Raw genomic sequence first — 26,040 nt, forward strand, 5'->3', positions numbered from 1 at the left:
AGAGAACTGTCATCCTGACAATATTGAATCTTCCAACCCATGAACATAAAATCTGCCTCCATTTATTTAGACTTTTCTTTCATTTCTCTCAGAATGATTTATAGATTTCAGTATATGAATTCTGCATTTCTTTTGCTAAATTTATTCCAAGCTTTTAATTTTTGATTCTATTATGAATGAAATTATTTTCTTAATTTATCTACAATTGTTCCTTTCTAGTAGATAGAAATGGAATTGATTTTTGTATACTGACTATTTTTTGTATATTGGCCCTTGAATCCCAAGACCTTGCTCACTCATTCATTAGTTTTAGTAGTTTTTTGTGGAATATTTGAAATTTTCTACATACAGAACCATGTATCTGTGGAAAAAAGACAGATTTAGTTTTTCCACTTAAATCTGGATACTTTTTGTTTCTCATTGCTCAAGTTAACAGTTCCCTTCTCCTACTTCTCTGAGAGTTTTTATCATGAATGGATGTTGGATTCTGTCAAATGCTTTTTCTGTATTAAGCTGATCATTTTTTTAACTTTAATAAATTTAAACAATTGATTTATTGATATTAAATCCACTGGTATTTGTACTGGGTCATACTATACCATCTTTTTTATATCTTACTGGATTTGGTTTCCTAATTTTATTTAGGGATTATTGCATCTATGTTCAGGAGGGACTTGATCTATACTTTTCTTGTGCTGTTTTAGTCTGGTTTTCATATCAGGTTAATACGTCACTCATAGAATGAGTTGGGAAGCATTTCCCGCTCCTCTATTTTCTGAAAGAGTTTGTGAAGGATTGGTATGATTCCATTTAAAATATTTGCTACAACTCATCAGTACAGTGATCTGGAAACAAGCTTTTGGTTGTGGGAATATGTTTCATCACTGAAGACCTGTTCAGATTTTCTATTTGTTGTTGCCTCAGTTTTGGTGATTTGATTTTTCCAGGAATCTGTTTCATTCAAGTCGTCTAATTTCTGATATGAAGTTTTTCCTCCTCCATCAACTGCTGATGGGTCTGTTCATCAGAAGGGGATCAAATCCAAAATTCAAACCGTTTTCAGGTCTGCTTGAGTTTTATGTTGTTTGGGCCCTTTCCAAGGGTGACCAGCAGAAGCTGTGAAGAGACAAGGGGCTTCTCCAGGAACGTGTGCACGTCCTCAGCCAGGAGCATGTTTGCCTCAATCTTGACTGAAGTCTCACGGCTGTTTGCCAACCCTCCGTCACTCACTGGCCCCCAAAATTCCAGTGAGTGGGGGAGACGGGATGGCCTCCAAGTTGAGTGAGCCCTTTCACCTGTGGCAGAGAAGTTGTCAGAACCTCTGCTCCAACCAAGGGGACAGGGAGTAATGGGAGAAGCTCCAGGCCATAACATGACAAACACCCACAGTTCTTACCTGAATGTCACAGTTTACACATCATAAATGCCTCTCGAATTGTCGTATGCCTTTGACTGATATCCAGAGACTAAAATGTCTGGCTTGGTCCATGACTGTCCATTTTATAATTGCTTTTTGAGAAGAGAATTTGCTGCTTTCTTCACTCAGCCAGAGCTGGAAGTCTAGCTTTGCTTTCAAATTCATCACCTTCACTGAGTAGCAGCAATTATCAGCATGTACTCCAGAGACCTCTGGCCTCCCAGAGAAAATCCAGAGGGCTCACAGGTAAAAACTATTGATATTTTCATAATCACACTAAAATGTTATTCGCCTTTTTCTCACAAGTGTACACTGTACTTTTCAGAGGCTATATGTCCTCTGATGATTCGTGGAATGCATCCTTTGTACCCTAATATTTTCTACAATGTTTTAAGGTCATAGCTTTAGCATACCAGTATTCAGAGGCTAATTCATGTTCTCAATCCTTTCACAGTGCTTTTATTTGCTACCTTTGGTCACACCTGCTACAGTCTCTGCAACTTCATTAACATCCAATAAATAGTTATTTGAATTCCCAAGTTTTCTTTGTATCTACATACACACAGAAAAAGTACACTTCATCCAAAACTATTATTATTTATAATTTAATATTTTAATTATTTTATCTTAACTATAAAATTCATATATAGTATGTTTTCTTATATTTAAGGATAGATCATTGGCTTTAAAAGGGGGGGCATAGTAAACTCATTTTCTCAACCTACAGCTGCACTATTTAGGTCTAAAGATATTGAAAAAGATGAAACGGACCTATCAGAAGATTCTCTGACTCATGGAAGGGAGTAATCTACTCCAAAGAAATAGGGTGAAACCATAAAAAAGAAACAAAAATATGATAAAAGATCACTCTCTTGGCTTTAATAATTTACCTTATCCTGGCTTTAAAGATTTACCTTATCCTGTCTTATGCAACAGAACATTTTCAAATAGTACTGCGGTACCAGTTAAGTTGCAAGGTTATTTTGAGACCAATCATTCAGTGTGTAAAGAAAATAGAACTGAACACTTTAAATGTAGACATGATGCACTCTTTAAAAGCCCAAAATTGTTTGGAATAGCTTTTCAAACTAGAAATGTCAAAGCCACTGGCTTCAGGGTAAGTTACTGTTATTGTATTGACCAGAGAGGCACACACAAATGCACAGCTGACACTGCTGAGATGCATGAAAAGTCAGCAAAAGAATCCACAGTGTTGTCATGTTTCCAGTGATAAGGTAACTCATTAAAGACTTAGTTGCAAACATAAAGATTGAATTAGTATCTTCGAAGCTGTAATTTTGCCTTTCAATGAATGAACCTATAGATGTGGCTGGTGTCATTGTTTTCCTTACATTTGTCTAAGATCAGAACATAAGAATCATCAAACACCTTTTATATGAATATTGGATAACAAATACAAGCGGTGCTGAAATATTCAAAGAGCTGAGTAACTTTTTCAAGTATCACAGTTTATCCTGGAACAACTGTGTTGACATTTGTTCTGCTAAAACAGCCTGTGGCTACAGCACAAATCATGGCAATGACTCCAAATTGTGCTTGTAGTCACTGTAATTTTTTTCTATGCCATACAGTAGCAAAAAATATAAGTATTTTGTGTAATATTAGGCAACAAGCACAAATGGTAACAAAATATCCTAAGTGTTGAATAACTTTTTTAAGGCTCTCCCACAGTCGTAGAAAAAACGTCAGTTTAATTTAAGGATGTTCTTTTTTTTTTTTTAGAGAAACTAGTCCTAGAGAGCTTACTTTAAAATTTATTTATTTATTTATTTTTGGCTGTGTTGGGTCTTCGTTTCTGTGTGAGGGCTTTCTCTAGTTGTGGCAAGCGGGGGCCACTCTTCATCGCGGTGCGCGGGCCTCTCACTATCGCGGCCTCTGTGTTGGAGAGCACAGGCTCCAGACGCGCAGGCTCAGTAGCTGTGGTTCACGGGGCCCAGTTACTCCGCGGCACGTGGGATCCTCCCAGACCAGGGCTCGAACCCGTGTCCCCTGCATTGGCAGGCAGATTCTCAACCACTGCGCCACCAGGGAAGTCCTAGGGATGTTCTTAATGAAGCAGGCCACTGCTGTGGAACCTGCCCATCTAACATCACTAGAAGGCAAGTGTCACAAATAGGTGCCCAAGTGCATGACCTCAGGACCAAGCATAACCTCCATACCCCTTTGTGTCACCCAGTCCCTCTCGTCACTGACACATCTTACATCACAGGATACACTGGGTCATATGGCACCAGAAGCAGAGTCATTTGCATCATGGCCTGGATCTGTTACAGGCAGACTGAGCTTGTTCTAGGTCCCAGTCAAAGCCCAGCCTTTTGTGCTATCCAGCATATAGGGTGGAGCGTGTTCTCAGGTGTGGAACATGCTTCCTCCAGACCTGAACAGACTACCAGGAGTATGCTAACTATTTTGTAATGGGAGGTGCAAGAGGTAGTAATTTCCATATTACTTTGCAGGCAATGACCCAGGATCACTGACCCTCTAAAAATTTTTGCTGATTTTAGGCAGACCTCTGAATCACTGTAGGGTTTATCTCCAGTGGTGAGCTGGTAAGTGTTTAACAAATCACTCCTTGGGGAAAGTATGCTTTGATTTGTAGCATTTTCCAGTCTCTGCGGTATAAATAGTCCTATCGTGTGCTGAAACCAGCTTGCATGGGCTCGAAAGAATCAATTATTAAACTTCCAAGAATTTGTCAAGATGGTTGTTAAAATAGCCATTATTAAAAACTTAATTATATAAACTTTTAAACAGAATATATTTTAAAGGTAATAAATATTGAAAACTCATCATTCTCTAATTATTTTATGACATTTTACTGTTATCTATACCCTTGAGATCTACTGTATCTGTATGACAGAAATACTATATAATGTTGTGCTGCTGCTTCTCTCTTCTTAATTCCCTGTTTGGTGGCCTCACGTTGGTAGCTTGTCATGGACTAGGGTGGGAGGAATTCACTGCTCTGTAAGTAAACGTTTACCAGCTCTATCAAAGGAAAAGAAGCAAAACTCTGATTTGTATTGATAGCATTTGTTGATTGCTGTGGTGTGAATACTTCCACCATGGCTGAGTTCAAGCTACCAACTTTGATATCATCTGGATCATAAAATTCCTGAAAATGTATCAACTGGCTGAGCCAATACAAGCCATTCCAACATACTGCTGGTTCTTTCATTTATATTTGTCATTAATTTTGTTGTCATGTAAAACTTTGATTTTTCAACACATTATGTAAATGCTCAGTAAGTTATTTCTGTAATTTGTATGGACCTAAAGCTACATGTATGAAACACTTCACAATTATTTTCTAAAAAATCTGTTTCACAGATTTACTTTGAAGAGGTTTGGGAAATGGTGGTACAGTTCATAAGGGTCCAAACTTCAGAACTTTAATTGAGGGGAACAGCTCACTTAAAGGAAAAGTAAGCACTACTTACTTATATATATAAAATCAGATTAGGTAGCAAAGTATTAAAGATCTAGTTTTGTTGTAAACTGTCTTTCAAAGCAATAAAAATTAACACTATGGATAAAATTTTTAAATTTAGAATATACAATACAACTGATGCTACTTCATTTTATTGTGTCAAAGGATTTTTAATGAATGAGGAGTTGGGGTAAAAATTACATCTTAAAAACAAGGAAATACAAACTAATGGGAAAAATACATCATATTACAAGATTTGCATGAAGGGACAGAGAGAATTCTGAAAATTAGTCTCCCCCTCTAGACAACAACTGCACTGGCAGAGTCTGTTGGATGTAATTATTTTGAAAGTCTGGAGTCTATTGAAGGTTTGTAACTTCTAGGGAAAGCTTGGATAGTAAATTACAGTTAATTTTGGTCGATGTTGGCTCTTAGCACAGTACCAGCTACCTTCCCCCTACTCCCATGGCAGGCAGCTGTGCAGTGTTCCTATAGCAGTTTGCACACAGCTTGCGGGAGTCAGCGTGAGCAAAAATGACCTTCTCCTCCAGATATCAAGGGCCTACAATCTGGTCATTGATTGCTGTTTCTGATTTCAGAGGTGCTGGCAAAACAGTGGGCATCCATTGTTGTTACACTTCCCCCAACTGTTGCAAGGCCCTCTCTTCTGGCTAAAGAGACTATCAGGGGACTTAAAAGGCCAGTTCTCTTTTTCCCCTCCCCTTGTGAGCCAAGCATTAAAGACATTAAAAACATTCAAAAACAACTGCATATACCATGCATGCTCAGGTAAAGACACAGGCTCAGAAAAGACCCAAGAACATTTTGAGCTTACACCTTAGGCTGATCCTCAGAACAGAGATAGCTTGCAGCAATTGAAAAACAAACTAACAAAAATCACAAATCCTAGAGAAGGGGGAGAATCTGGCTTCCAGAGTTATGTATTTCATTCAAATATACAATTTTAAACAAAAAAAAAAATCAAGGCACACACAGAAACAGTAAAGTATGGTCGATTCAAAGGAAAAAACAGATCAACACAAACTCTCCCTAAAAATGAACTAATGGAAGATCAATAGACAAAGACTTTAAAAGACTGTTTAAACATACTCAAAGTAAACAGAGCCTAAGGGACCTGTGGAACACCACTAAACGAACAAAGACATGCATTGTGGGAGTCCTGGAAGAGGAAAACAAGGTGTAGAGAATATTTAAAGAAATCTCTGAAAACTTCCCAAAGTTAATGAAAGACATAAATATAAACATCCAAGAAGGTTAACAAATTCCAAGTAAGGTGTACTCAGAGAGACCCATACAAGATGTATTATAATCAAACTTTTAAAAAACAAAGAAACTTGAAAGCAGCCAAAGGGAAGCAATTCTTCACACACAAGGGATCTTCAGTAAGATTATCCACAGATTTCTCATCAGAAAATTTGGAGGCCAGAAGGCAGTGGGCCAACATATTTAAAGTTCTGAAAGAAAAAAATTATCAGCCAAGAATCCTATATCAGTAAAAATTATACTTCAAAAATGAAAGAGAGATTAAGACATTCTCAGATACAAAAGGGAATTTATGACCATTAGCTCTGCTCTTCAAGAAAGGGAGTTCTGCAAGTTGAAATAAAAAGACATCATATAGTAACTCAAAGTCACATGAAAAAAATGAATATCTCAGTAAAACAGGCATGAAACTATAAAAGCTGGTATTATTTTAACTGTTTGAAACTCCACTTTTTGTTTTCTACATGATTTGAGGCTAAAATATTTTTTTAAAACTAGTTTACAAGTTAGTATTAGTGTAACTTTTGTTTGTAACTCCACATTTTGTTTTTTACATAATTGAGAGACTGATGCATTTAAGATAATTATTAGCATATGTTTTGGGGTACACAATGTATAAAGAAGTAATTTTATGACAAACAACTAGAAGGGGTGGAGATAGAGCTTAATGGAGTAAAGTTTGTGTATTGTATTTAAGTTTAGCTGGTATAAATTCAAGTGTTATAACTCTAGAATGTGAAATGTAATCTGCGTAGTAATAGCTAGAAAGAAAATAGCTAAAGAATATACACAAAAGGAAATGAGAGGGGATTTAAATGGGTCACAAAAAGAAATTAAACAAACACAAAAGACAACAATAAAGCAGGAGATAAGGGAAAAATATATATGACATGTGGAAAAACAAATAGCAAAATAGAAGTAAGTTCTTCCTTATCAGTTATTATTTTACATGTAAATGATTTTAATTCTCTAATCAAAAGACAGAGATTTAAAGGATAGGTTAAAAAAAAAACATGATACAAATACATGCTATCTATAAGAAACTCACTTTAGATCCAAAGACACATAAATTGAAAATAAAAGGTCAGAAAGATATATTCCATGCAAATAACCAAAAGAAAGCAAGGGTGGTTATACTAATATCAGATAAAATAGACTTTAAGTCAAAAAAGTTTATAAAAAACAAAGAAGAGCATTATATGTTAATAAAGTATTTAATACAGCAACAAGATATAACAATTACAAACATTTACACACTAATAAAAGGCCATGAAAACATATGAAGCAAAAATTAACAGAATCAAAGAGGGAAATAGGCAGTTCCACAATAATAGTTCAAAACTTTAATACCCCACTCCCAATAGTGGACAAACCAATCAGACAGAAGATAAGCAAGGAAATAGGGGATTTGAATAAAATAATAAACCAACTAAATGTAACAGATATATACAGAACACTCTACCCAACAGTAACAGTATACACATTCTTCTCAAGTGCACATGGGACATTTCACAGGACAGATCATACGATGGTCCACAGATTAAGCCTCAATATACCAAAAAGATAGATACAAAGCATATTCTCCAACCACAATGAGATGAAGTTAGAAATCAATAACAAAAGAGAAGCTGGATAGTTCACAAAGTTATGGAAATTAAACAACACATCCTTAAACACTAATGGCTCATAAAAGAAATCACAATAGAAATTATAAAACACTTAAAGATGCATGAAAAAAAAAACCCACAACATACCAAACCTTATGTATGGGACACAGTGAAAGTACTGCTAAGGAGAAAATTTATAACTATAAATGCTTATTTAAAAAATAAGGAAGATCTCAGAACAACAACTTAATTTTAGAACTAAAGCAACTAGGAAAAGAATAAGCCCCAATCCAGCAGAAGGCAGGATATAAAAAAAGATTAGAGCAGAGCTAAATGAAATATAGACTAGAGAACAATATAGAAAATCAGTGAAATCAGAAGTTGATTCCTTGAAAGGGTCAACAAAATTGACAAACCCTACATAGACGGACTAAGGAAAAAACAAGAAGACTCCAATTACTAAAACAAAACCAGGGATATTACTACTGATTCTACAGAAATAAAAAGGACTATAAGAGAGTACTATGAACAACTGCACATCAACGAACTGAATGAACTGGATGAAATGGAAAATTCCTAGAAACACAAAACACACCAAGACTAAATTGTGAAGAAAAAGAAAATTTGAAGAGACCTGTAACTAGTAGGAGATTGAATCAATAATAATAATAAAAAAAACTCCTGACCAAGAAAAGCCCTGGACCTGATGGCTTCACTAGTGGATTCTACCAAACATTTAAAGAAGAGTTAACACCAATCCTTTTCAAACTTTTCCAAAAAGCTGAAGAGGAGAAAACATTTCCTAACTTTCTGCTTGTGGCCAGCATTACCCTGACACCAACGCCAGACAAAGAAGCTACAAGAAAAGAAAACTGCAGAACAATATCTCCTATGAATACTGATGCAAAAATCCTCAAAAAATACCAGCAAACTCAATTTAGTATCATATTAAAAGGATTATACACCATGATCAAGTGAGATTTATTCCTGGAATGCAAGAATGGATCAACATACAAAAATCTATCCGTGTAATATGCCAAATTAATAGAAAGAAGGAAAAAAAAAAACACGATCATGTCAATTGAATCAAAAAAATGCATTTAACGAAATTCAACACCCTTTCATGATAAAAACACTCAACTAGAACAGAAAGAAACTACCTCAACAAAATTAAACCCCATATATGAAAAACCCACAGCAAACATTATGCTCCATAATAAAAAAGAGACGCCTTTCCTTTAAGAATGCCAACTTTCAGGCTTCCCTGGTGGCGCAGTGGTTGAGAATCTGCCTGCCAATGCAGGGGACACGAGTTCGAGCCCTGGTCTGGGAAGATCCCACATGCCGCAGAGCAACTGGGCCCGTGAGCCACAATTACTGAGCCTGCACGTCTGGAGCCTGTGCTCCACAGAGAACAAGAGAGGCAGCGATAGTGAGAGGCCCGCGCACGGCAATGAAGAGTGGATCCCGCTTGCCACAACTAGAGAAAGCCCTCGCACAGAAACGAAGACCCAACACAGCCATAAATTAATTAATTAATTAAAAAAAAATTTAAGAATGCCAACTTTCAACACTTTTATTCAACATAGTACAGGAAGTTCTAGCCAGCAAAATTTGGCAAGAAAAAGAAATAAAAGGCATCCAAGTTGGAAAGAAGTAGTAAAAAGATCTCTGTTTGTACATGATCTCATATGCAAAAACCCCTAAAGATTACACACACACACACACACACACACACACACACACACACACTATTAGAATTAATAAATGTAAAGTAGCAGGATGCAAAGTCAACACACAAAAATCAGCTGAATTTCTATGCACTAACAATGAACAATCCAAAAACGAAACTAAGAAAACAATTCCATTTACACTAGCATCAAAAAGAATAAAATACTTAGGAAGTAATTTAACAAAGGAAGTGAAAGACTTGTACATAAAAACTACACAACATTGATGAAATAAATTAAAGCAGACATAAATGGAAACACATTTCGCTTTCATGGATTGGAAGACTTAAAATTGCTACAATGTCAATACTACCCAAAGCAAGCTACAGATTCAATACAGTCCATATCAAAATCCCAAAGATGACTTGTGAACAAACAGGAAAACCTATCCTAAGTTCATATGAAATTTCCAGGGACCCCGAAAATCCAAAACAATCTTCCAAAAGAACAAAGCTGGAGGATTCACACTTTCTGCTTTTACAACTACAGTAATTAAACCAGTGTGGTGCTGGCATAAAGACAGACATGTAGGTCAGTGGAATAAAATAGAGAACTCAGAAATAAACTTTTACATATACGGTCAAATAATTTGACAAGGGTGCTAAGACCATTCCATGATGCAAGGACAGCCTTTTCAACAAATGGTGCTGGGAAAACTGAATATCCACATGCAAAATAATGACGTTGGACCCTTACATACCATCATATAGAAAAATTAACTCAATATGGATCAAAGACCTTAATGTAAGAGCTAAAACTATGAAACTCTTAAAAGAAAATAATGGGCAAAATCTTCATGATATTAGATTTATCAGTGATTTCTTGGACACAACACCAAAGGCATAGACAACAAAAGAAAAAATTGAAATATTGGACTGCATAAAAATTTGTTCATCAAAAGACACTATCAACAGATTAAAAAGGCAACCGACAGAACTGAGGAAAATATTTTTGAATAACACATCTGATAAGGGATTAACATCCAGAATATATAAAGAACTCCTAAAACTCAGAAACAAATAAGCAACCAGATTTAAAAATGAGCAAAGGACTTGAATAGACACTTCTCCAAAGAAGATAGGAAACTGGTGAATGAACACACGAAAAGATGCTCAACATCAGTAATTATTAGGGAAATGCAAATCAAAATTACAAGATACCACCTCACACCCATTAGGATGGTTATTATCAAAAATATTAAAGAAAGTGTCAGTGAGGATGTGGAAACTGGCACCTTGTGCACTGCTGGTGAAAATGTAAAATGGTGTTGTTACTATGAAAAACTATATGGTGGTTCCTCAGCAATTCCACTTCTGAGTATATTCCCAAAAGAATCGAAAGCAGGAGCTTGAAGAGATATCTGTATAACCATGTTCACAGCAGCCTTATTCACAATAGTTAAACATGGAAGCAATCCAAGTGTTCATCAACATATGAACGGATAAGCAAAATGTAGTGTATACGTACAGGAACATTTTTCAACTTTAATAAGGGAGGAAATTCCGATATATGTTAAAACATGGATGAACCTTCAGAAGATTATGCTAAATCAAATAAGCCAGTCACAAATAAAATGCTGTATGATTCCACTTATATGAGATACTTAGTCAAAATGATAGAACGTAGAATGGTGATTTCTGGGAGCAACAGGGAAGTGGGGAATGGGAATTATTGTTTAGCGGGTACAGAAAAGAGCTCTGGAGATGGATGGTGGTGATGGTAGCATAACATTATGAATGCATTTAATATCAATGATCTGGACACTTAAAAATGGTTCAGATGGGCTTCCCTGGTGGCGCAGTGGTTGAGAGTCCGCCTGCCGATGCAGGGGACACGGGTTCGTGCCCCGGTCCGGGAAGATCCCACATGCCGTGGAGCGGCTGCGTCCGTGAGCCATGGCCGCTGAGCCTGCACGTCCGGAGCCTGCGCTCCGCAACGGGAGAGGCCACAGCAGTGAGAGGCCCGCGTACCGCAAAAATAAAAAATTTAAAAAAATGGTTCAGATGGTAAATTTTATATGTATTTTACCACTATTTTAAAAATTGGAAAAAAAAGATTACATGAGAGGCAGGTCATTTATTGGCACAAGACTTTTAAGAAGCATATTAAGTATTTTATAGACTAGAATATTTTCATTAAAAGGCAGTAAGTATACAACACTTCCAGTTACATGACTGATACTAATTGTATAGTGATTGCACAGTGATTTTTTTTATGTTTTATGAAAACAAATGCTAGAACTTATATGCTTCTAAGTACAATACTTGTCCCAAAAGTTCCTTCTCCCTTTACTTCCACACTCTAGATTTGCTTCTAATATGTAAAATCTAAATATGCTAGTTAAGATGGGAATGCTAATGAATTTGAGCAAATAAAAAACGTCACAATGTATTGAATTGCCTTTTAATTAACAAAAGCCCTAGCTATTAGTAAGACAAATACATCATATTTTATATGCTCAACAATATCAGAAAATAATGTTAATATATTATAGAATTGAAGAAATTGAATGTATACATTCTGAACAACTCTACTGCATAAAGTACTTACACAGAGTATTTAGAATTCTTTTTTTAGACCATATTTCTGAAAAGATTTTAGTCTTTCATTAAAAGCCAGCCATGGGAAATCTGGGAGATTCTTACATTGAAGTGGTTCTCAGTTTTAATCTTACATTCCTTCACACTCAAAAATTAATGAGGAGCCCAGAGAGCTTTTAATTTATGTCTTTTATAAGTACTGATATTTGCTGTAATAGAAATAAAAACAGGCATTTTAAATGTGTATTTATTACTTTTAAAATAATAATAATCCCATTACACATAACATGCATACAAATTTTTACAAAAAAACTATTTTCCAAAACAAAGAAAATTTTACTGGGAAGAGGGGTATATTTTTACATTTTTATAAATCCTTGTAAAGTCTGCCTAATTTAAAAGGCTAGATTCTTTTTAAAATGACTCTTGAACCTAATTTTTTGTGGCATGTTATTATGGTTGAAGTAATCAAAGAAAATCTGAACTCATAAAGATACGTATGTAGTTAGAGAAGGGAGGAGTATTTCATAGACTTTTCAGAAAACTGTACATATTCTGCTTTGAAATGAAACCACCACTTGGCATATAATAGTTTCTTACAGACGGGTTGAAATGTGAATTCTAAACCATTCTGACCTTCTTGCACTTGGTTTCTGTGGTAGATACTGCGATGTATCCTACCCAGTGGGTAATGAACTTACCTGCCCTGGGAATACTGTCAGTACAAAACCCATGCACCCATGTTAAAAAAAAAAAAAAAAGGCCCTCACACCCTTCAGATACCATGCCCTCTCTCTTCTCCTTCACAACAAGCCTTAAGACTTGTATATACAGGGTGGGCCTTCAAGTCAGTGGAGGAGTAAGACGTGGAGATCACCTTCCTCCCCACAAATACGTCAAAAATACATCTACATGGGGAACAACTCCTACAGAACAGCCACTGAACGCTGGCAGAAGACCTCAGACTTCTCCAAAAGCAAGAAACTCCCCACATACCTGGGTAGGGCAAAAGAAAAAAGGAAAAACAGAGACAAAAGAATAGGGACAGGACCTGCACCAGTGGGAGGGAGCTGTGAAGGAGGAAAGGTTTCCACACACTAGGAGCCCCTTCGCGGGCAGAGACTGTGGGTGGCGGAGGGGGGAGCTTCGGAGCCACGGAGGAGAGTACAGCAAAAGGGGTGCAGAGGGCAAAGCGGAGAGATTCCCGCACAGAGGATCGGTGCTGACCCGCACTCACCAGTCTGAGAGGCTTGTCTGCTCACCTGCCGGGGCGGGAGGGGCTGGAAGCTGAGGCTTGGGCTTCCGAGGTCAGACCCCAGGGAGAGGACTGGGGTTGGCTGCATGAACACAGCCTGTAGGGGGCTAGTGTGCCACAGCTAGCTGGGAGGGAGTCTGGAAAAAAGTCTGAACCTGCCTAAGAGGCAAGAGACCATTGTTTTGGGGTGCATGATGAGAGGGGATTCAGAGCACCGCCTAAACGAGCTCCAGAGATGGGCACAAGCCACGGCCATCAGCTCAGACAACAGAGACGGGCATTAAACGCTAATGCAGCTGTTGCAGCCACCAAGAATCCTGTATGCAAGCACAGGTCACTCTCCACACCTCCACAGGAACCTGTGCAGCCTGCCACTGCCAGGGTCCCGTGAATCATGGACAAGTTCCTGGGAGAACACACGGCACACCTCAGCCTGTTGCAATGTCATGCTGGCCTCTGCCAACGCAGGCTCACCCTGCATTCCAATGACTACCGTGCCCCTCCCTCCGCCCGGCCTGAATGAGCCAAGCTCCCTAATCAGCTGCTGCTTTAACCCCATCCTGTCTTGGCGAAGAACAGACGTCCTCAGGCGACCTACACCCAGAGGCAGGCCCAAATACAAAACTGAAGGAGTGGTGCGGACAAAGAAGAGAAAGGGAAGAACAAAGAAGAGAAAGGGAAATTTCTCTGTTCAGCTTCAGGAGCAGTGGATTAAATCCCCACATTCAACTTGAAGAACACTGCATCTGTGGAATACCTGAAGAGATAACGAATCAATGCAAAACTGAGGTGGGGGACGTTGAGAGCAACTGTAGACTTGAGGTTTGCTGTCTGTGACTGATTTGTTTCTGATTTTTATATATATCTTAGTACAGTTTTAGCACTTGTTATCATTGGTGGATTTCTTTATTGGTTTGCTTGCTCTCTTTTTTTTATTATTTTTTATTTTAATAATATTTTATATGAATTATTTAATTAATTTGTTTTTCTTTCTTTTTTCTCCCTTTTCTTCTGAGCCGTGTGGCTGACAGGGTCTTGGTGCTCTGGCCTCGTGTCAGGCCTGAGCCTCAGAGATGGGAGGGCCAACTGCAGACACTGGACCACCAGAGACCTCCCGGCCCCATGTAATATCAGTTGGCAACAGCTATCCCAGAGTTCTCCATCTAAATGCTAAGACCCAGCTCCCCACAACGGCCAGCAGGCTCCAGTGCTGGACGCCCCATGCCAAACAACTAGCACGACAGGAACACAACCCCACCCATTAGCACAGAGACCGCCTAAAATTATACTAAGTTCACAGACACCCCAAAACACACCATCAGATGTAGCCCTGCCCACCAGAAAGACAAGATCCAGCCCCACCCACCAGAACACAGGCGCCAATCCCCTCCACCAGGAAGCCTACACAACCCACTGAACCAACCTTAGCTACTGGGGGCAGACACCAAAAACAACGGGAACTACAAACCTGCAGCCTGCAAAAAGGAGACCCCAAACACAGTAAGTTAAGCAAAATGAGATGGCAAAGAAACACACAGCAGATAAAAGAGCAGGGTAAAAACCCACCAGACCAAACAAATGAAGACGAAGTAGGCAGTCTACCTGAAAAAGTATTCAGAGTACTAATAGTAAAGATGATCCAAAATCTTGGAAGTAGAATGCAGAAAATACAAGAAACTTTTAACAAGAAACTAGAAGAACTACAGAGCAAACAAATAATGACGAACAACAAAATAAATGAAATTAAAAATTCTCTAAAAGGAATCAATAGTAGAATAACTGAGGCAGAAGAATGGATAAGTGACCTGGAAGATAAAATAGTGGAAATAACTACCACATAGCAGAATAAAGGAAAAAGAATGAAAAGAATTGAGGACAGTCTCAGAGACCTCTGGGACAACATTAAACACACTAACATTCCAATTAGAAGAAGAAGAAGAGAAAAAGGAAGGGACTGAGAAACTTTTTGAACAGATTATAGATGAAAACTTCCCTAATACGGGAAAGAAAATAATCAAGTCCAGGAGGCACAGAGAGTCCCATACAGGATAAATCCAAGGAGAACCACACCAAGACATGTATTAATCAAACTATCAAAAATTAAATACAAAGAAAAAATATTAAAAGCAGCAAGGGAAAAGCAACAAATAACATACAAGAGAATCCCCATAAGGTTAACAGCTGATCTTTCAGCAGAAACTCTGCAAGCCAGAAGGCATTGGCAGGACATATTTAAAGTGATGAAAGGGAAAAACCTACAACCAAGATTACTCCACCCAGCAAGGATCTCATTCAGATTCAACAGAGAAATTAAAACCTTTACAGAGAAGCAAAAGCTAAGAGAATTCAGGACTACCAAACCAGCTCTACAACAAATGCTAAAGGAACTTCGCTAGGCAGTAAACACAAGAGAAGGAAAAGACTGACAACAACAAACCCAAAACAATTCAGAAATTGGTAATAGAAACACACATATCGATAACTCCTTAAATGTAAAAGGATTAAATGCTCCAACCAAAAGACATAGACTGGCTGAATGGATACAAAAGCAAGACCAGTATATATGCTGTCGGCAAGAGACCCACTTCAGACCTAGGGACACATACGGACTGAAAGTGAGGGAATGGAAAAAGATATTCCATGCAAATGGAAATCAAAAGAAAGCTGGAGTAGCAATTCTCATATCAGACAAAAAAGACTTTAAAATAAAGACTATTACAAGAGACAAAGAAGGACACTACATAGTGATCAAGGGATCAATCCAAGAAGAAGATATAACAACTGAAAATGTTTATGCACCCAACATAGGAGAACCTCAAGATATAAGGCAAATGCAAAGAGCCATAAAGGGGAAATCAACAGTAACACAATAATAGAATGGGACTTTAACACCCCACTTTCACCAATGGACAGGTCATCCAAAATGAAAATAAATAAGGAAACACAAGCTGTAAACAATATGTTAAACAAGATGGACTTAATTGATATTTATAGGACATTCCAGCCAAAAATAACAGAATACACTTTCTTCTCAAGTGTTCATGGAACATTCTCCAGGATAAATCATATCTTGGGTCACAAATCAAGCCTTGGTAAATTTAAGAAAATTGAAATCGTATCAAGTATCCTTTCCAACCACAACACTATGAGACTACATAGCAATTACAGGAAAAAAACTGTAAAAAAATACAAACACATGGAGGCTAAATAACCAAGACATCACTGAAGAAATCAAAGAGGAAATCAAAAAATATAGACACACATGACAGTGAAAACACGATGACCCAAAACCTATGGGATGCAGCAAAAGCAGTTCTAGGAAGGAAGATTATAGCAATGCAATCCTACTTCAAGAAACAAGAAACATCTCAAATAAACAACCTAACCTTAACCCTAAAGCAATTAGAGAAAGAAGAACAAAAAACCCCAATGGTAGCAGAAGGAAAGAAATCATAAAGATCAGATCAGAAATAGATGAAAAAGAAATGAAGGAAACAATAGCAAAGATCAATAAAACTGAAAGCTGGTTCATTGAGAAGATAAACAAAATTGATAAACCACTAGCCAGACTCATCAAGAAAAAAAGGGAGAAGACTCAAATCAATAGAATTAGAAATGAAAATGGAGAAGGAACAACTGACAATATAGAAATACAAAGAATCATGAGGGATTACTACAAGCAACTATATCCCAATAAAATGGACAACCTGGAAGAAATAGACAAATTCTTAGAAAAGCAGAACATTTCGAGACTGAACCAGGAAGAAATAGAAAATATAAACAGACCAATCACAAGCACTGAAATTGAAACTGTGATTAAAAATCTTCCAACAAACAAAAGCCCAGGACCAAATGGATTCACAGGCGAATTCCATCAAACATTTAGAGAAGAGCTAACACCTATTCTTCTCAAACTCTTCCAAAATATAGCAGAGGGAGGAACACTCTCAAACTCGTTCTACGAGGCCACCATCACCCTGATACCAAAACAAGACAAAGATGTCACAAAAAAAGAAAATTTCAGGGCAATATCACTGATGAACATAGATGCAAAAATCCTCAGCAAAATACTAGCAAACAGAATCCAACAGCACATTAAAAGGATCATAGACCATGATCAAGTGGGGTTTATCCCAGGAATGCAAGGATTCTTCAACATATGCAAATCAATCAATTAGATACACCATATTAACAATCTGAAAGATAAAACCAAAAGATAATCTCAATAGATGCAGAAAAAGCTTTCGATGAAATTCAGCACGGATTTATGATAAAAACTCTCCAGAAAGTAGGGATAGAAGGAACTTATCTCAACATAATAAAGGTAATATATGACAAACCCACAGCCCACAACATTCTCAATGGTGAAAAACTGAAAACATTTCCACTAAGATCATGAACAAGACAAGGTTGCCCACTCTCACCACTAGTATTCAACATAGTTTTAGAAGTTTTAGCCACAGCAACAGAGAAGAAAAAGAAATAAAAGGAATTCAAATCAGGAAAGAAGACGTAAAACTGTCACTGCTTGCAGATCACATGATACTATATAGAGAGAATCCTAAAGATGCTACCAGAAAACTACTAGAGCTAATCAGTGAATTGGTAAAATAGCAGGATACAAAGTTAATGCACAGAAATCTCTTGCATTCCTATATACTAAGGATGAAAAATCAGAAAGAGAAATTAAGGAAACACTCTCATTTACGATTGCAACAAAAAGAATAAAATACCTAGGAATAAACCTAAGGAGACAAAAGACCTGTATGCAGAAAATGATAAGACACTGATGAAAGAAATTAAAGATGATACAAACAGATGGAGAAATATACCATGCTCTCGGATTGGAAGAATCAACATTGTGAAAATGACTCTACTACCCAATGCAACCTACAGATTCAATGCAATCCCTATCAAACTACCAATGGCATTTTTCACAGAACTAGAACAAAAAATTTCACTATTTGTTTGGAAGCACAAAAGAACCCGAATGGCCAAAGTAATCTTGAGAAACAAAAATGGAACTGGAGGAATCAGACTCCCTGACTTCAGACTATACTACAAAGCTACAGTAATCAAGACAGTATGGTACTGGCACAAAAACAGAAAAATAGATCAATGGAACAGGATAGAAAGCCCAGAGATAAACCCATGCACATATGGTCACCTTATCTTTGATAAAGGAGGCAAGAATATACAATGGAGAAAAGACAGTCTCTTCAATAAGTGGTGCTGGGAAAACTGGACAGCTACATGTAAAAGAATGAAATTAGAACACTTCCTAACACCATACACAAAAACAAATTCAAAATGGATTAAAGACCTAAATGTAAGCCCAGACACTATAAAACTCTTAGAGGAAAACATAGGAAGAACACTCTTTGAGATAAATCACAGCAAGATCCTTTTTGACCCACCTCCTGGAGAAATGGAGATAAAAACAAAAATAAACAAATGAGACCGAATGAAACTTCAAAGCTTTTGCACAGCTAAGGAAACCATAAAAAGACGAAAAGACAGCCCTCAGAATGGGAGAAAATATTTGCAAATGAAGCAACTGACAAGGGATTAATCTCCAAAATTTACAAGCAGCTCTTGCAGCTCAATATCAAAACAAACAAACAAACAAATCCAATAAATGGGCAGAAGATCTAAATAGACATTTCTCCAAAGGAGATATACAGATTGTCAACAACCACATGAAAGGATGCTCAACATCACTAATAAATAGAGAAATGCAAATCAAAACTACAATAAGGTATCACCTCACACCCATCAGAATGGCCATCATCAAAAAATCTACAAACAATAAATGCTGGAGAGGGTGTGGAGAAAAGGGAACCCTCTTGTGCTGTTGATGGGAATGTAAATTGATACAGCCACTGTGGAGAACAGTATGGAGCTTCCTTAAAAAACTAAAACTAGGACTACTATACGACCCAGCAATCCCATTACTGGGCATACACCCTGAGAAAATCATAATTAAAATAGAGACATGTACCACAATGAACAGCCTGTTCATTGCAGCTCTATTTACAATAGCAGGACACGGAAGCAACCTAAGTGGTCTATCGACAGATGAATGGATAAAGAAGATGTGGCACATATATACAATGGAATATTACTCAGCCATAGAAAGAAATGGAGTTATCTGTAGTGAGGTGGATGGACCTAGAGACTGTCATACAGAGCGAAGTAAGTAAAAAAAGCAAAACAAATACCGTATGCTAACACATATATATGGAATCTAAAAAAAAAAGAAATGGTTCTGATGAACCTAGGGGCAGGACAGGAATAAAGACGCAGACATAGAGAATGGACCTGAGGACACGGTGAGTGGGAAGGGTAAACTGGGACGAAGTGAGAGAGTAACACTGACATATATACACTACCAAATGTAAAATAGATAGCTAGTGGGAAGCAGCCGCATAGCACAGGGAGATCAGCTCGGTGCTCTGTGACCATCTAGAGGGGTGGAAATAAGGAGGGTGGGAGGGAGATGCAAGAAGGAGGGGATATGGGGATATATGTATATGTATAGTTGATTCACTCTGTTATACAGCTGAAACTGACACAACACTGTAAAGCAATTATACTCCAATAAAGATGTTAAAAAAATAAAAGACTTGTATATACACTTCACCTCCAAGCCCTCTCCTCCCACTCTCTCTTAATCCCACCCCAATCAACTGTACCACTCCACCAAAACCGCGCTTAGCCAAATCACTAATACTTCCTCATTGCTATAGTAAACGATCATTTCTTCATCCTCATCTCACTTGATTCACCAGCAGCGTCTGACACGGCTGTTCACTCCATCCCATAGGTTTTCTGCCCTTGGCTCCCAGGACACCACACTCTCTCAGTTGTCTTCCTAGCTCACTGAACACTTACTTCCCTTCTGTTTCTCTTGCTAGATCCTTTTCCTCAAACTCCTATGTTGAAATTCTACAGGGCGCCTAGTCCTTGAACCTCTGTCTACACTTACTCATATAGTCTCGTGGCTCTAAATGCTGTCTATATGCTCATGATTTCAAATTCATTTCTTCAGCCCTAAGCGTACTCTGAATTTCAGACTCAAATATCCAACTGCCTATCTGACCCTATATTTTTATGTCTAATAAACATCTCAAACTTAACATGTCCATAACTGGACTCCCAATATCCACTGCCCCCCCAAAATTGTGCTCTACCCGTATTCCTCTCATCTTCAAAATTCTCCCTATTTCTAAAGTTAGGATTAAACAGATGCTTTCAAGTTAAAAATTCCTGTTAAAATAGGCCCAGCACATCTGTTGCTACAAAGTAATTACATGTCCATTAAGTTTGCTATGAAGGAATTACGTGTCCATTAAGTCATGAAGTACTTGTGTACATAAATTCAAACACAATGAAATGGGAATCCTCAACATCAGTTTAAGCCACCCTTCTAAACTTAGGGAAACTATTGTTTCCAGTTTTTTTAATTATCTGGTAGTAGAAATCAGGTTCTTCTTGGGCAAAGCTAATTTAACCTATGTTAAATAAATATATCCCAGGATTTAAATCTTATTTGATAATTAAATGTAACAGAACCTCAACTGCATCTATCAAAAAGAGAGGAAAATCTTATGAAATTAATTTCAGCACTTGACTTCAAAAGTGAAACAAATTTAATTTCATTAACAAATATGCATTTCCAAAATTTGGTTGCAGTAGAACATCTACTAGAATGAGGAGAACCCGCCTGTGTATTTTTTTTTTTTTTTTTTGCTAAGAAAATAAGGAAAGGATAAATATATTTTAAATGACAATAAATTACAAAAGGTAATATTCTCCAACTTTTCATCTAACATTGTTGGGCTGGCAGACCAGACGGCATAATTATACATCGAATCACTTGATTTAGTTAGAACCGCTTTGACTAGCATGTAGTAAATATATGCGTGAACAAATAAATGAGTGGATAACAAATACAATAACCACGTAACTGTATAAACTGATAGCTAACCTAAGCTACACCTCCTGCAGATGGTGCGACAAATACTTATTGAAGCCCACCATGCTGGAGTGGCAGTCAGGAAGTAACAGATTAGTATTTTTGTATGTGAAACTGAGTCTACCTGTGTGCTATTACCAAGAAATAAGAGTATAATTACAGTGTAATTACAATAATATTGAAATTAATTCTCAAACTTCTCCAGAAATAAGTTATAGAGTTAACAACCAAATGATGGTATCCCTATTAGGTTTTCTTTTTAAAATATACTCCCAACAGCATCACAGATGTATACGTTCAGTCAAATTAACTTTTTACAACTCAATTTACTGTCTCAGGAAGCATGAAAGCATAGTAAGAATCAGAAGGTAAATATAGGATCATTCTAATGTTACAAACAGTCCAGAGAAACAGCAGAATTACAGCAAACTGTCTGAATACTGCAATTTTAATTATATTTTCTGACCGTAATTACCTATAACCACCATACTGCTTCCCTATTCTAACCCTGATATTCAAAAATATAAAACTCCTAAACTGTCAAATTAATGATTGCTTTATTGAGTTACATTATTCCCAAAGATCTACACACATCCAAAACAGGCTGTCCCTCACCTGTTTTTATTGATCCAGATCAAAGAACCTTCTACTACCACATCACACATGAAACCTTACTTGCTGGCACTATTTCTGATGACAGTATAAAAGCACTTAGTAGTCTGACACCACTTTGCATGTTAAGAATGCAAGAACAGGGCTTCCCTGGTGGCGCAGTGGTTGAGAGTCCGCCTGCCGATGCAGGGGACGCGGGTTCGTGCCCCGGTCCGGGAAGATCCCACATGCCGCGGAGCGGCTGGGCCCCTGAGCCATGGCCGCTGAGCCTGCGCATCCGGAGCCTGTGCTCCGCAACGGAAGAGGCCACAACAGTGAGAGGCCCGCGTACCGCAAAAAAAAAAAAAAAAAAAAGCAAGAACAAATTATAAGCAACTTTTACACTTCCAAAAGTAATTTTTCATTAATGAATGGAAAAGTGAGGTTAACATGAGACCTATGAGAGCTTCTGGGGCTTTAGAATAAATTGGTCACACCCTTCCCCTCTATCATGTATCCAAATTAAATCATTAAAGGAAAACAGCAATTGGAAAATATTTAAAATAATCATAAATATCATATTTCACTTTGAATTGCATATATAATTACTCCCTTTTTACCATGTTCGACAACTACAAGGACATCGTAGAATAAAATAACAGCTACCTTTAGACAATGTGTCCTTGGGCACTAACAAGTGACTCATTTTCTGTGGTAGGCAATATATAAATTACTCTAAAGATTCCAGTTCAAAGTAATACAAAATGCTGATTTTTAATATATGAGCTAAGATAATAACCTTATATCACTATCTTGCCATGAATCAAAACGAATTTCATTGTATACATTAGCGTGCTTGTGAATTATTCATTCACTTATTCAATCTCTTATTCATTAAGTGAACATTTAATATTGCCCATTATGTCAAACATTGCATAAGAGATTAGAGGCTTAGCCATCCTGGAAAGCTCTGCCACCAAATGATTCCTTCTTACAATTAGAAACCTAGTAAATAAAATAAATCTCTAAGAAATCGAAGCTAAGTAGGATAAGTATGAAACAGATGATATTTTTTACACATCTAAACACATCTTACGATGTCTTAAATGGACTCAGAAGACTCAAAGATCCCTATCCAAGAGATAAGATTAAACTCTCATCAGAAAGACCAAAACATAAGTCAACAAATAAAAACACTCCAGTGAAAGCAACATGACCCAGCATTTCCCATGAAACTGTTCTTCTAGGGAGTTATTTAAAATTGCATTAATATTATTCACAATTCCTCAAAAGTGGAAATAACTAAAGTTAATACAGTATTATGTTAATTTTCTGGATTTGTGTAATGTTCGTAGATTTTTCAGAATTTTAAAAATTCTTAATTTAAGGTCATTTATTTTCCCAGTCCAAAGAAATATTCACTTTCGGATGAACCTAGAGATTACCATAGTAAGTGAAGTAAGTCAGACAAAGAAAAATATCATATGAATATGTGGAATCTAATTTTTTTAAATGATACAAATAAACGTATTCACAAAACAGAAACAGACTTACAGATATCAGAAACAAACTAATGGTTACAAAAGGGGAAATATGGAATGGGGAGGGATAAATCAGGAGTTTGGGATTAACATATACACACTACTATATATAAAGTAGATAACTAACAAGGACCTACTGTATAGCATAGGGAATTCTACTCAATATTCTGTGATAACCTATATGGGAAAAGAATCTAAAAAAGAATGAATATATGTATATGCATAACTGAATCACTTTGATGTACACCTGAAACTAACACTACATTGTAAATCAACTATACCCCAATAAAATTAAAATTAAAAACAGAAAAGAAATACTTGCTTTTATACCAAAGTTTCTTCAAGAGGGTCTCTCTCTCAAGCCTCACAAACCATGGACTTACTCCTATGCACAGTATCCCAGAGCCAGGAGAGCAAGCTGGGGTGCCATGGAAGCAATTGGCCCATCTAAATCAACCTGGGAGTGCCCCCCAAAGGCTTCCTAAATGATGTGATAGTTGATTGGAATTTCTTTTAAATTTTTAAGTAAAAACTTTTTGATAAAATACACAACATAAAATTTACCATTTTAACCACTTCCAAGCATGCAGTTCAGTGGTGTTTACTATATTTACGTTATCGTGCAATCAATCTCCAGAACTTTTTCATCTTGCAAAGCTGAAACTCTGTACCCGTTAAACACTGATTCCCCATCCCTCCCTCCCCCAGCCCCTGGCAACCACCATTCTACTTTCTGTCTCTAAGAAGCTGTCTACTCTGGGTGCCTCGTATTAGTAGAAACACACAGTATTTGTCCTTTTGTGATGGGATCATGTCCTCAGGGTTCATCTATGTTGTAGCCTGTGTCAGAATTCCCTTCCTTTTTAAGGCTGAATGATATTCCACTGTATGGATAGACCACATTTTGCTTATCCACTCATCCATCAATGGACACTAGGGCTGCTTCCACCATTGGCCATTGCTAATCATGTTATGATGCACATAGGTGTATAAATGTATCTTCCGAGCCCTGCTTTCTTTCTTTCTTTCTTTTATAAATTTATTTATTTATTTATGGCTGCGTTGCTGCACTCAGGCTTTCTCTAGTTGCAGTGAGCGGGGGCTACTCTTCTTTGCAATGCGCGGGCTTCTCATTGTGGTGACTTCTCTTGTTGCAGAGCATGGGCTCTAGGTGCGTGAACATCAGTAGTTGTGACACGCGGGCTTCAGTAGTTGGGGCACGCGGGCTTCAGTAGTTGGGGCTCGCGGACTCTAGAGTGCAGTCTCAGTAGTTGTGGTGCACGGGCTCAGTTGCTCCGTGGCAGGTGGGATCTTCCCAGACCGGGGATTGAACCCATGTCCCCTGCACTGGCAGGTGGATTCTTAACCACTGTGTCACCAGGGAAGCCCCAGGCCCTGCTTTCAATACTTGTGTTCATATCCTAGCTCTGATGCTTTACAGATCTATTTCAGTTTCCTCATCTGTAAGTTGGAGATGGTGATAATATCCTTCTCATAATATTGTTGTAAGGATTAGCTGAATTAATTTATCTAAAGCACTTAAAATAGTAGTTGGCAAATAAGTACCACATTATTATTTGCCATTATCATTTGAAAAAATTCATTTTTTACACAATTTATAACTTTACTGAGATCTCTGCTTGTTTTTACTATTTGAGTAAGTTAATATATGTATTTTTTATCCATAGGAGCATCTCCTATACCTGCTCTTTCCTGTTAGAGTATTGTTATTGTTGTTTTTCCTTAATAGCATAAAAACCAGTTTTTAAAATTTTCTTTTTACAAAACAGTATAGGGAATTTCTGTAATCTTATGGGCTTCACTACATTCACTTATTCATTCTTTCTATAAGTGTTTACTAGCCAGGCACTAATTTCATTTCATAAAGCTTTGATTGATTTATATTGGTAATCCCCAGTTTTACTGAAACTTTGCATGTCCATATTTAACTTAAGTGAATTCCTTCCTTCAATGAATATTTAGAGCAAGAATTCTGCATAACGGGATACTGTTCTAAGAAATGGATTTGCAACTCTTAAAACAAAAATAATTTAAATATATGCTACATGTTCCATTTTTAAATGTGTACGGGGAATGCATAAGTCTTTTTATGTGAAAAAATATCAGAAAAAGTATTTTGCTTCTAAAGTCACTTCTAATTTCCTCCTCAGAGTATCAAACACAGAAAAAGAACTGAAGTCACGTATCTTAGAAATTGCCAATAAATTAACACATTTTAAGTTTCTTTGTATTATACTTTCATATAAAAAATTTATGAAGAAAGTTCTAATAGGACTCAGTCTAGAACTTAATTTTCTTAGCCCCACAGTAAAAGAATGTATAGAAAGCTGAATAGGCACTACAGTATAAGGACCATTATAAGCCACACTGAAATCTGAGTGCCTCCATTGATGTCTAAAAACATTTCAAGGCTGTGAGAAATATTACTAATAAGTCCATCTCAAATAAATCTCATACATATATAATTAGGAAAATAAATATGCTTGTTTATATATATTTTAGGTAAACTCTTTAAGTGAAGAACATCACATAAATTCCAAAATAAGGAGTTTCAACTCTGATTACTCTAAGGACCCTTGACTTTTAAAATCCTTAGTCTGAGATTAATTTCTAAAACATCCCTAG

The 26,040-nt window shown here is 37.0% G+C and overlaps 1 protein-coding gene across 2 annotated transcripts in view; it reads right to left on the reverse strand.

Moving 5' to 3' along the window:
- Positions 1-26,040, reverse strand: part of PDE10A (phosphodiesterase 10A) — a 300,047-nt gene that overhangs the window by 140,576 nt on the left and 133,431 nt on the right. The window contains exon 1 of one of the 2 annotated variants that reach the window (XM_073789817.1): positions 13,267-13,587. The exons of the other annotated variant lie outside the window; for it this stretch is intronic. Within the exon in view, the coding sequence (XP_073645918.1) occupies positions 13,267-13,372 (106 nt within the window). The 5' untranslated portion in view covers positions 13,373-13,587. Of the gene's footprint in view, positions 1-13,266; positions 13,588-26,040 lie in introns of those variants that run through there. 2 annotated transcript variants of the gene reach the window in all.

Source organism: Tursiops truncatus, chromosome 12 (assembly GCF_011762595.2).
Source record: "Tursiops truncatus isolate mTurTru1 chromosome 12, mTurTru1.mat.Y, whole genome shotgun sequence".
Lineage (NCBI taxonomy): Eukaryota > Metazoa > Chordata > Mammalia > Artiodactyla > Delphinidae > Tursiops > Tursiops truncatus.